General features: G+C 39.6%; 1 protein-coding gene across 1 annotated transcript in view; it reads right to left on the reverse strand.

The window, feature by feature from the left end:
- Window positions 1–13,060, reverse strand: part of PCNX2 (pecanex 2) — a 312,991-nt gene that overhangs the window by 154,266 nt on the left and 145,665 nt on the right. Inside the window, exon 20 of the mRNA XM_007989814.3 lies at window positions 3,930–4,071. Coding sequence (XP_007988005.3) covers window positions 3,930–4,071 — 142 coding nt within the window. The remainder of the gene's footprint in view (window positions 1–3,929; window positions 4,072–13,060) is intronic.

Here is a 13,060-nt window from a genome sequence, read left to right on the forward strand (position 1 = left end):
AATATTTGTCATCCTAGTGAACATAAGGTTTCTGTTCTCCCTTTTTGTTGTTTAAAATTATATTATCAATGTTTTCTTCCCCCATGGATTGGGCCTTTTCAGTTAAGGAGCTCAGCAAAACAGTTAGGTGAAGAAATACCCTCCTAGGACTTTGCTTTGAGGACTGAAGTCCTGAGTGCTCTTGCCTAAGGGGTTAGATTGTTATTATCTACCCACGTAGAGAGTCTGTGTCATGTGTACAATTCTCCAGATGATAAGGTCAACAATGAACAATGCATCTTGAGATTGGAGGGCAAATGATCACATCACAAAGTAGCCCCAGAGAGCAGGCAAGTGCCTTCTTGAAGGGCCTGGCTTTCTGAAGAAAGGCACTGCACATTTTCACCAGATTCCCTCCAATTCTAATGTGCTAGGATATTTGGCAACTGCAAGACAGAGGTGGGAAAATTTCTAGAAGATGGTTGCACTTGTAAGAGACAGGCTTTCTTTCCCTGGCTCAGTATAGAAAACTGGAGCCATGCCTCCATTTCCCTAAACCTAGAAGAATCTTGGACTCAGGACCCTTAGCAGCATTATGAATATCTTATCTCAGAATGAGGTTATTTAAGAAGTACAAAACTGTCATTTTTGTCATAAAAAAATGTTGGAAATTCCATACGCCTCAATCTGCTGTTTTTTGTGCCTTCGGACCTAGGACTGCATCTGTTTCCACCTTGCTCCAGCATGTGTGAGGTGAGGTTTGCCCAAGGCCTTGTACGGCAGGCTTGGATTTGGCATCTGAGAAAAACTAGCAATTGATTCCAATGCATACTTCAGATGGGGAAGTTTGTCTTTAGCCTCAACCCAGAGCCCTCAGTGTTCCTGCAGCAAGGCTGAACACTGCTCCATAACTGGCCTTCCTTTTCCAGTGCACAACTAATGCCCAGGATGAAAATACAGTAGGAAAAAATGACTTCAGGTATATTTGCCTTTGACAACAGCCCAAGGTACAAAAACCCCTGTGGGATAGCCAAAGCCCTGTGGAGAAACCCCAGTGATAATGTATCTGAAGACTTAGGGATATTTTGGTTTCCAGGGGAGACTGCTGATTTTCTGGATGATTTGGGCAAAATCCAGATGAGAAGCAAATCTAACTTTCTGTTTCTGTGACCAACGTTCCATGACCTGCATCCATTTGATGTTTAGTAGGGATGATTGGTTCAAGCTGAGGGAGATTTTAAGGACTCATGTGCATGACTTTGATAACATTGCAATAGGAACGGCCACCATTAAAGGCTCATAGATCATTGTATACAGCAGGTCCTCAAATAACGTTGCTTCATTCAATGTTGTTTCAGTATAACATCGATGGGAAAAAACAATGGATTCCTGGCCAGGACCCCACTGTCGGTATGGAGTTTGTACATTGTCCTCATGTCTGTGTGGGTTTTTCTCTGAGTTCTCCAGTTTCCTCACACATCCCAAAAGTGTAAACAGTAGGTGCTCTGATGTGCTGATATGGTCCAGTGTGAGTGTGAGTGTGGGTGCAAGTGTGTTCTGCAATAGGAGACGTCCTGTCCAGCATGGGTTCCCACTGGGCACCCTGAGCTGCCAGGACAGGCTCCAGCCACTGGATACACTGAATTGGAATATTTGGGTAAATAATTATCTTACTTGTTCGTATTCATCTTTCCTAAATGTATGTATCATTCACATTTATTTCAATGTTTAACATTAGAAGTGTTTTGGTCTTTATTTAGAAGTTTGGTGATGTTTTTGGTGACCAGAAATATGCTATGGAACTTAACTCTTGTTTCTATCAATTAGCCTATAGTAAAATTTGTTTTATTTCATTTTGTATTGGTTTTGATTAAAGTCACAGTTTTCAAGAACTTATCCAGGATGTTACATGAAGATACACCACACTTAGTTGAAGGTTTTAGAAAGGCTGAGGTAACAGTTGGTGAGCAACGCCCTGGAACAGATGGAGAGAATCCTCTTAGATTCTCTAAGAAACAGAAACACCTAACAAACACCTAACAAGATACCCCAGTTCACCAACTCATTAATTTACCAAACCCCTACTTGGTTGTTCATGCATTCATCCTTCTAACACTTACTAGTGGTTTGCTATTGAATAGTTGAATAAGAAACAGTGCCTGCTGTTGAAAAGTTCACTCTGTGACTATTTAGTACAATGGTTCTCAAAAATCACAGGGAGGGGCTAGTTTAGAAAAGGTCTCAAGGTGATACTGATACAGGGTTTCCTGCTGTCCTGTTTGAGAACGGTTGGTCTAGTAGGGTGCCTGAAACCTTAAAAAATGTTTCGTTTTTAATTCTACAGATGCATCAGGAATAGAAAGGGATTTCCAGTTCTGGGTTCTGAGTGAAACAATTGCTGATGTTATCATCTGGGCATTGAGGATATTCAGAGCTATATAGGTAAGGTGCACCTTTCTGACTTTAGTGTCTAGAAAAAAATTACAGGGGATGGAGAATAATATTACTTCCAAATGGACCCTCCCTGAACTGTTTATTTGACTCTGCTGGAGTCTTAGCCCTTGCATCTGCCTTCTCTAACAACTTGGCTTCAACCCCACAGGCTTAGCTCAAGGTCCTTGTCCTGAAGTTGAATAGAGAAAACTTGAAATCCTTTAGCTGGATTTCCCAGAGTGGCACTGATACCTTCTTTGCTACTCTGGCTTTGAATGTGTGTCCCCATTCAAGAAACTGAGGCTCTGCCTTGTTCTCGGGGGGAGTCACAGGGTCAACTAGGACTGTATCACACTGGGAATTCCTGCCCTAGAGAAGCTCACGATGTTCTAATTCTGACCATCTCCTAGATCGGGTCCCACCTAAACTGTATAAGGGGTCTTCAGTCCAGCTATCTGCCTTCTTAAATCCAGTGACAGTAATTCTCATCCCTGGATTTGAAGTCTAGAATTTTAAGTATCAAAGGACATAGAATTCTTGCCCTGATCTAACAGAAACAGGTCTGGACTAGAAGGAAGGCAGAGTCCAATCAGGACAGGTTATGGGATCATTTCATTTAGTGTCTGCTTTGTGTGACTATGAATCTACTCAAAGTCCAACAGAGTATTAAAATGCCTTTTATCTTAGCCTGCTCAATCTTTGGAGAATATTAATTAATTTGTCCTCATGACATCCTGAAAGGAAGAGCAGGTTTGAATTAGTATGTTTGCGATTATGCATTAGGGTTGACTTGGATACATAGTGTTTAAGCAACGTGACTAATGGGCAAATCTGGGAAAGAATCTCTTTTATATCCTTCTACTCTAACAACTTCTTTGACCAGCAACTTTCACCTTTCATCAGAATGACAAATCTACAGACTATCAAGGAGATTTCCATGTTGTAAATTAAGAATTAATTTTAATATATGAAACCAGTAACTCGACTGTACATTGTTAATGCTTTGAAAGACATGGGCATCTTGACAGTATGAAGTCTCTGTGCTAGTGTTTAAATTACGAGGCTTCTCTTGATAAATTCAGAGACAGCAGTGACAGTGATTAATTTCCCCCTCCCACAAGCACAAAATGATAGAGTATTTGCTAAATGAAATGACATGAGGCAGTTCATAAAGCTCTAAGCATGATGTTAAGAACTCCGGGAATCCTGGACTCACACTGTGCTTCCGTCTTCTTATTAAGGCTCACTGACTAAGCTTCTGCAGGATGATTTTCAAATCTACTGACACTTATTCACAACATCATTTCAAGCAGATCTAACTTCATTTGCACCCCAGTCACTCTACAATAACTGTCTAGCTCCAGTGGGTTTTGAGTAAAAGACCACCATGGCTTATTTTTACATGGCCAATAACAGTCGGTAAAGGTTGGCTTCTTCTGCAAACTGTTTACAGAAAATTCACTCAATATTGAAAATGTGACCCAAATCATTATGAGGATAAACCATTAACCACTTACTGGGTACCAAGTCTCCGGTGATTGCTTATTAAAAATGCATCAATAGTGAGGGCATTCAAAATTAGCGCTGGGTACAAGATGTATTTTTCAAAACACTGAAGCCAAACATAGAGTCTTTCAAACCACATTAAATGGGCAACATCTGAAAGAAATATAAAAACCACTTAGAACAACCACTGATCAAAGTATTTTTCTTTAAGTAGAGGTAATAATAACTAATATCCCCCTCTTTAATTCAAAAGCTGCTAATTAAGAACTCATGATACTTGACATGATATACCATACCATTTTTTTCCAGGCAGCAACTGTTAGCTTTACTTCTACACAGTTCATAAATAATAATACACATATAGTAATATAGGCCAGCATCCCAATTTTTCAAGTCAATTGATTTCTTCATACATAATTTACTGAGACCAATGAATGGGCTGTCACATAGCATCAAGTCATCTTAGAGTAGTAAGTGTGGAAGGTGAAGGATGAAGAGTTGGAAAAAATCCCATATGTCTATCTCCTTTTAAGCTAGGGTTCACTTCTGTGGCTGAAGCTAGTTTCTGGGCTTTCTTCTCTCTTTTTAATCTTTAAACCACAAACAAATCCCTGGGCAATGTATGCAAATAAAACACAGCTGACTCCCAAACCCCAGCCACTATGAATCTATTACCTTCTTCTGAGTGCTTACAACAAAGGAAGTACCATAGAGATTGAAGTCTATTCCCATTAAGGGCTAAGGTTTTAAGTTAGACCAACCTGGATTTGCATTCAGTCTCTACCAACCACTAGTGAATGACCTTGAATTATTAGCTTCATCTTTTTGAGCCTTAGTTTTCTGTGTCCTGCCCATCCTCTGAGTCTGCTGAGGGGGAGGAGGTCCCTTCCGCCTCCTACTCCTCATGGCACGAGATGGGGTAATGAGGAATGCATGCTTGCCCATCTGGGAACCCGTGCTTTTCTCTCTGGGGAGGAGGAGCAGCTGGTCTGAGTGGTCAGAGCACAAACTTCCTTAGGTCACATTCAGGGGTGGGGAAATGCTTCATCCCTGCCTCTCGGATCTGGAACAAGAGCCAGGACTCTTCTCTGCTTCCCACCTTGAGGACGGCACAGCAGGTTCAGGCCCAGGGCCCTCGAGTAGGCCCCTCTCATTCCCTGCCCCCTCCTCTCTGTCTGTCAGTAACTGGGAGGCTGCAGTGGGCCCCCATCCACCAGCAAATGAACCATCTCTGCTGTGGGCTTCATGCTCTCCACGGCAAGCCTCAAAGCCTAAATCTGCAAGGTGGAAGGCAACTCCATTACACTTCTGGAATCACATTCTTCAACAATTTATAGTGAAAAAACAAACAAACAAAAAACTATACCCTACGATGACCTAGAGTTAAAAAGAGTTACACAGGTTTTACATTGGGTTGCACAAGAACAACTCACAAAAGAGAAAAAGTTCAAGCTGGCAAAACAGCCTGTTCCTTCGGGTCTCTTACCCAGGATTAGCAGACAAATTGTTTCCAGTCAGCTTCACTGGGGCTGTACATGACGGATCGCAAGAAGTACCATGACACACACACACAAATAGAAACTATTTTACTTTCTACTAGATATGGCTCATATTTCTGTGTAAGAATATATCATCTTTGTAACTCAAAAACATAACTACTTTCATTTGATTAAAAATATGAAGACAGACCGGGTGCGGTGGCTCACGCCTGTAATCCCAACGCTTTGGGAGGCCAAGGTGGACAGATCAATTGAGGTCAGGAGTTCGAGACCAGCCTGGACAACATGGCAAAATCCCGACTCTACTAAAAATACAAAAGTTAGCCGGGCATGGTGGCGCGTGCCTGTAATCCCAGCTATTCCGGAGGCTGAGGCAGGAGATTCACTTGGACCCAGGAGGCAGAAGTTGCAGTGAGCTGAGATTGTGCCGCTATACTCCAGCCTGGGTGGCAGAGCGAGACTCCATCTCAGAAAAAAGAACATATATATATGTGTGTGTGTGTGTGTGTGTGTGTTTATATATGAAGAGAGATTTGTCATTCAGAAATCTTACTTGAAAAGAATTCATTCAAATGGGCTAGGAATGGTGAGAACAGATAGAGTGAAAGTCCTTCAAGATATTGGAAATAAAGTATTACGAGAACAAACACTCCAACAATCAGCTTAATAAATAGAAGAGACACTGAGAAATCATCCAGGTAAAAATAAAAAGAAATTTTAGTGACAGCTGAAACAGGGAGGAAGAGTGGGAGGAGAATAAAATTCAAAGAGCAAGGATATTGGGTAGGAATTCAATGTTGAATATTCTTAATGGACAAAGTATAATTTTTCCTGGAGTGGATTTGGAAGTGTGTTATTTCACAATGAATGTTTTATACACAATAAAGTCTAGGTATATTAGACATTTTACATATAGATTAAAGGATTTTAATCTGTTGTGAAAGTATATGAAAATTTTTAAAAATTCTTCAAGACCCCTCCCAGCAAATGACTTTGACCTCTACTTTCTAGAGAAAATAAAGTCTATGAGGTATAAACTCCCTCCAACTACGAATTCATTTCTACTCATATCTACTTCTGGCTCCTCCTGAAGCCAAGCTCCACCAATGTCCTGTATCCTGTGCTCCTGCCATCTTGGTTCAGTAGCCACTTCCTGCCTTATCACTAGCTCCTTCCCAAGGCAAATGGCAAGATCCCAGTCTTCTCTGTGTGGAAAACTCACCTTCCACCCTGAACCTCCTTCTAGAGCTCACTCTGGCCTTTTCTGTACTTCTCAGCTTCTTGGAAAGCTTGCCAATATCTGATGTTTCCACTTCTGTGTCTCCCACTTACTGGGGACACCTCTGCCCCTGGGTATTTGTGGCTACCTTTGCCCTAACCTGCATGTGGCAGGGCCTCCTGTGATCTCCAGATGGTCAAATAACTGATACTTCTCAGTCTCTCTTACTGGACTTTCCTGAGGCATAAAACATCATTAAATCCTTTCGTCTTTTGAAAACTCGCTCTGCCCTTAGCTTCCTCATCCCACCATCCCTGACTTTTGCTCAAACCTTTTGCCCTACTCTTCTCCCATTTCCTCTGTCATCTCCTCTTCCCCTATCCCTGGTCATCGGCTTTTCCCCTGTTATTTTTCTTATCCTCTTGAGCTAACGTCTTCAACACCCGTAACTTTAATTATTACTTCCATGCTGATGACACTCAAATCTGTAACTCACTATCGCATCTTTCTCCTGGACTTCAGATCTAAATAATCAACTTCATCTGATGTCCCAAAGGAACTTTCAAATACAACATGTCAAAAACAGAACGATGTCGACCTGTACACAACTTCTCTTCCTCATACATTCTTGCATTCTCTTAGCCATGCAGACAATAACCCAGAGTCATCCTAAACCAGCTCTTCTCACTTCTTATAGCTGTACGTTGAAATCACTTCAGGGCAAAGCTGAAAAACACTGTCCTAAATGGTGATTCTCAAACATCAACATGTAAATAAGTCCCTTGTTAAGATGCAGAGTCTGATGCAGTAGGTCTAGAATGGAGCCAGACATACTATATTTCTAATAAACTTCTAGGTGATGTGAATACTCCTGAGCCTCAGGGAATACTTTGAGGAACAGCAGAGCCAGCAGTACCAGCATCCCCTAGGAATGTGTTACAAATGCAAATTCTCAGATTTAATCCTAGACCCACTGAGTCCGAAATTCTGTGGATTGGGCCCTGGGCAAGGCAATCTGTGTTTTGACAAGTCCTACAAATGATTCTGATACATGCTCAAGTTTGAGAACCATTTTCTGGAAGGTCTTCCTCTATACATGGAGACTAAAGGACTGAAGGACTGTGTTGATTCCATGTGCTCACTCTGCATATCTATTCCTTCTTTTCTGTCTTCCATGCTCTTAATCACTTTTGTCTAAAAAATTATAATTATCTTTTATGCAGATAAACTGTTTTCTAACCCAGCCAGATGTGTACACTGTATTCCAATCCTTCTTATCTGTCTACTTGAGGACTTGTCTCTCGCAATGATCCCCCATTCTCCTGTATTACTTGGGTTTTTTTCTCTTTAGTGAATCATTCTCATCAGAAAAAAAAAAAAAAATTGCTCTAATATCTTCCATTAAAAATATGCCCCAAGCCTAGGCAATATAAGGAGACCGTGTTTCTAAAAAAAGTTTAAAAATAAGCTGGGCGTGGTGGTGCTTGCTTGTAGTCCCAGTTACTCGGGAGGCTGAAGTGGCAGGATTGCTTGAGCCCGGGAGGTTGAGGCTGCAATAAGCCGTGATTACACCACTGCACCCCAGCCTGGACAACAGAGCATAGACCCTGTCTCAGAAACATTAGAAAAAATACCCTCTTTTGGTCCTATATTTTCTTTCAGATGCTGGTTATTTTCCAGGTAGTACCTGGAAAATATTTTCATTTTTTAAAAATGTAGCTACACTCATTGTCTCAACATTATCTTTCTTTTCTTTTTAAGTTTACTCCAGTCAGGTTCTCATCAAAACATAGTTATGGAGTACATAATTAGGTGTAGAATTGATAGGTTATCAGGTGTGCATATAGCAAGCTTCAGTAGATAATGACAAAGAATTGTCCAAAGGTATTGTGCCAATTTACACCCCCGCAGATGGTACAAGAGAGCTCCTTTTTGTTCCACATCTTTGCCAAAATGTTTTCTCTCTTCTTAATTTTTGCCATGCTGGTGCGTGTAGAGTGGTATCATATTATGGTTTGATTTTACATTTCTTTAATGACTCATGTAGACAAGTATGTTTTTACATGTTTACTGGCCATTTGGATGCACACTTTTGTGAAGTCGTTCTTCATTCTGTTGCTTGGTTCTTTTTCCTATTGGATTATATGTCTTTTCCTTATTGATTTTTGGGAGCTCTTTATACATCCTAGGTATGAGTTTTTAGCCAGTATATGTATGAAGAAAATCTACTCCCATTTTACAGTTAGATTTTCATTCTCTTAATAGTATCTTTTACAAAAAAGAAATACATAATTTTAACATGTTCCAATTCCTTCATGCCATCACTGTACCCTGTGAATTCTATAATTTTAGTAAGTGTCACATCATAGAGTATTCATTTAAATACAAATCTTCCCACTAGATTCTGAATTTGTTAAGGGTAGGTACTATGTACCTACTAGAATGTCTGCCAGAGAGTTGGGGTTTGGTAAATGTTTATTACCTTATCATTTTTACTGGCTGAGGGAATTCTGGATAATTACATTTAACACAGGGTCTAGGGGAAAAAAACAGTCTTTTTGAAGTACTTTTCTGATTACAAAATAAAAAAATGTAACTATAACATATTAAATGACATTTCCTATTTTAATCTCTCATAAAGTACAATCAGTTACAGCTAAGTTTCTTTCTGTACAAAATTACTTGTTCTGATTTCTCAATTTATAAAAGATCAACAGTGTCAGATTAAGGCCATCACATCAAATGCAATTCAGCCTGCTTATAAAAATACATTTACAGAGTTCTATCAACATTTGTCACCAATTCAGAGAGACATGACAACCTTAGCTAGATTCCTGCCAAAAAAAATGTAAATGAAGAGAAATATAAGCCATCTCTTCCCAGTGCTATTAGAAAAACATATGAATTAAAGGAAACATTTGAGTGGCTGGGTCATCACTGTAGAACAGCCTGGGCACCATTTGGATGGGGGAGTAAGAACTAGATTTTCAAAAGCTTGTCACATTTACTTTTAGAAAATGACATTTTCCAGTGAGTGGAGATAGATTGATTTGAGTGGAGGGACATAATCCCATTACAGTCCATGAGGATTTACCACAGGTCATGGTAACAAAAGTAGGTTTTTCATAAGAATTTCAGTTTACTCATCTCAGAAACATATAAAGCAATGAATTTCAAATAAAAGAGACAGCACTGATAAGCTCTGAATTCACTATCCATGTCTTTCCAAATATTTGAGAGTGAAATACTTATTCAGTGAGTTTCTAGCCGTCTGAACTATGGGGGTGGTGTGTGTGTGAGCATGTGAAACTATGGTCGACCCTTGAACAATGGGGATGTTAGAGATACCAACGCTTGCACAGTCAAAAGTGCAAATTTAACTTTGAGTCCCCAAAAACTTAACTACCAGTAGTCTAAGGTTGATCAGAAGTCTCACTGGTAACATAAACAGATGATTAACACATATTCAATCTGTTATATGTATTATATACTGTATTCTTACAATAAAGCATACTAGAGAAAAAACATTATTAAGAAAATCATAAGAGAAAATCTATTTCCTGTTCATGAAGTGGAAGTGGATCACCATAAAGGTCTTCATCCTCACCATCTTCTCCTTGAGTAGGCTGAGGAGGAGGAGGAGGAAGAGGAGGGGTTAGTCCCGCTGGCCCAGGGGTGGCAGAGGTGAAAAGGTGGAGGAAGCGGAAGGGAAGGCAGGAGAGGCAGGAGCACTAGGTATAACCTACTGAAAAAAAAATCTATGTGTTAAGAGGACCACACAGTTCAGACTCATTCGTGTTGTTCAGGGTCAACTGTGTATCATAGACACAACTTTAAGGCAAGTGATTAAAACATGTAATCTTTAGGAAGACTTGGACTGTAAGTACCATTCTGCTGTCTGACATTAGAACAGTATTTTGTTGGCAGGCCCTGCATTCTATATGGCCACAATAACACATATGGAGATGGGCTGACGCCAGGGATCTTTACGAGGTGATAATTGAGTCTCTACTTAGAAGCAAAGCAGCTATAAAGGAGCTCTACATTGGACTTTCGAAGGTAAAACAATCTTTTAGGGAACTGGACACCAGTTAATTCATAAGTTACAAGACCTTTACTATTATTTTTATAGGAACAGGAGAGTCACAAAAAAAGACTGAGTTAGAAACCAGGTTGAATTGCTAATTCAGCTCTAGTTTACTGCCCACGGTACTTCAAAGGAATGAAAGTGATGGCTGCTGACATCTAAATGTCATATAAAAATTACCACATGCTTTCCATGGATTAATTCTGCATCTCTAGATAAGAGGACAGCATATGTGTTTACACTATGAACATACACCGGCAAGCAGAAATGAAAAAAAATTTCAGGTAAAGGTTCATCCCAAGGCATGGTTTTCCTGGTGAGTGTTGAGTACAACATCTAGCCAAAGCAGAGATGAGAAAAGGTGAGGAAACAAGTTAAAATAAATATCAAGAAATGACAGAGTAGAGAACAAATTCCAGAGATCACCAAGCCCCAACTTTTTACTTCAGGTTCCGTTAATGCGGCATATTGACAGGATGTTAATTTCACTTTTTTTTCTTTTCTTTCTTTTCTTTTCTTTTCTTTTTTTTTTGAGATGGAGTCTCACTCTGTTGCCCAGGCTGGAGTGCAGTGGCAGGATCTTGGCTCACTGCAACCTCTGTCTCCCAAGTAGCTGGGATTACAGGAGCGTGCCACTACGCCAGGCTAATTTTTTGTATTTTTAGTAGAGATGGTGTTTCACCAGGTTGGCCAGGCTGGCCTTGAACTCCTGACCTCAAGTGATCCACCCACCTCAGCCTCCCAAAGTGCTGGGATTACAGGTGTGAGCTACCATGCCCGGCCTTAATTTCACTTTAATTCTTATTTATCTTAGAATCCTCCTACAAATCTCAGCAATTTATTCTAATGACACGCTTCAATCTCTAGATGAGGAAAACATTTAACAGACAAACGGAACTCATACTGAATGTTTATAGCTGGAAGTAAAAAGGGACACAGTGAAAGATGAATCATAATGTAAGAAGAAGTTTAAACAAAAGTGTAAGTCCAGAATTCTGATTCCTCAAAGATTAAACTTACTCCTTTCATATACAACAACCATGAAAAGCTAGAAAAAACATGGTAAATGTGCTCCCTGCATCCCCAGATTGTGTCAGGGTTCACACAAAACAAAGTTAAAAAGAAAATCTTCGCAATGATATTTTGTAACTGCCTTTCTGTAATGTCCCAAATATGCAAAGAGACCATTAAAAAAAATCCTTTAGCATGATAATTTCTCTTTTCTCTGGAATATTAGGCTCTTGAGAAAAAGAATGAAAACTAATTATACCATTTACAAGTTTATGTATAACTCATTACAATTAAAAGCTTTAAATTTTCTTAAAGGGTTTTCGGGATTGTGTTTTGTTTAGACTATGCTACTAAAGTAAGTTCGTCTCCATAATTAAAAGTTAGTAAAAATCCTCAGGATGTTTTCAGCTTTAGAAAGACAATCTTCACCAATTCAAACCTTGAATTAGGATTTAAGTTGCAAGGATACAGGGCTTCCTGCTGTATACGGGCCAGATGCATTTCAATGGGGGTGCAGCTTGAATCAACTATCCCTGGTGTCACCCCTGAGGCATCTAAGGCAGAGAGACTCTGCAAAGTGGAATGAACACATCTGTGCTGTTACCATCCCCTTATTATAGACAATTGCTTTTTTCTGTAAGCTTTTCTCACTCTCATCTGTCTTCCTGGGTCAAATCTCAGCTGTTGTCAAGTTCTTAGCACTAACATGTACACATGTTGTTTATTCTCTAGAAATAGGCTTCACTTACAAAACCAGTAGCACGAATGGAGGGTAAAGGAAGTCACATCATCCTTGCTGCTCAAAGCCCTTGATCTCTGTTTAGGATGAACCCATGGTCCATCATTTTTTCTTTTTTAAGTAAAGCGAATTCAGGGCTGCCCATGGCCCAGTCCCATGCCCACAATCCTCTTCTGCCGCTTATCCTTAGACCTCAATTTATATATTTTTATATATGTGTGTGTGTGTGTGTGTGTATATATATGTATATATATTTTTAACTCCATTTCCTTTACTTAGTTGCAGTGCTATTCTGGTTTCTTTCTTCTTTCTTCATTTTTAAAAACATTTTAAATCTTTAATACATCTGCAAATTCATTTGATACAAAGTCTAACTCCAATTTTTTTAATGTTCATTTCCCCAAAACCATTGATTTTTTTTCGTTAGTTCGGTGGGAATAAAAATGTATCCTTCACATTTCCTCAAAAAGCGGGAGAAACTTGGCAGAATCAGTGTGGAACGTGCCTTCTCTTCTTGACAGAAAGGTCCTCAATTAACACCAAAGCATAATAATAATATTTAAAACTGAAAAAGCAAATGGAACCAC

Source organism: Chlorocebus sabaeus, chromosome 25 (assembly GCF_047675955.1).
Source record: "Chlorocebus sabaeus isolate Y175 chromosome 25, mChlSab1.0.hap1, whole genome shotgun sequence".
Taxonomy (NCBI): domain Eukaryota; kingdom Metazoa; phylum Chordata; class Mammalia; order Primates; family Cercopithecidae; genus Chlorocebus; species Chlorocebus sabaeus.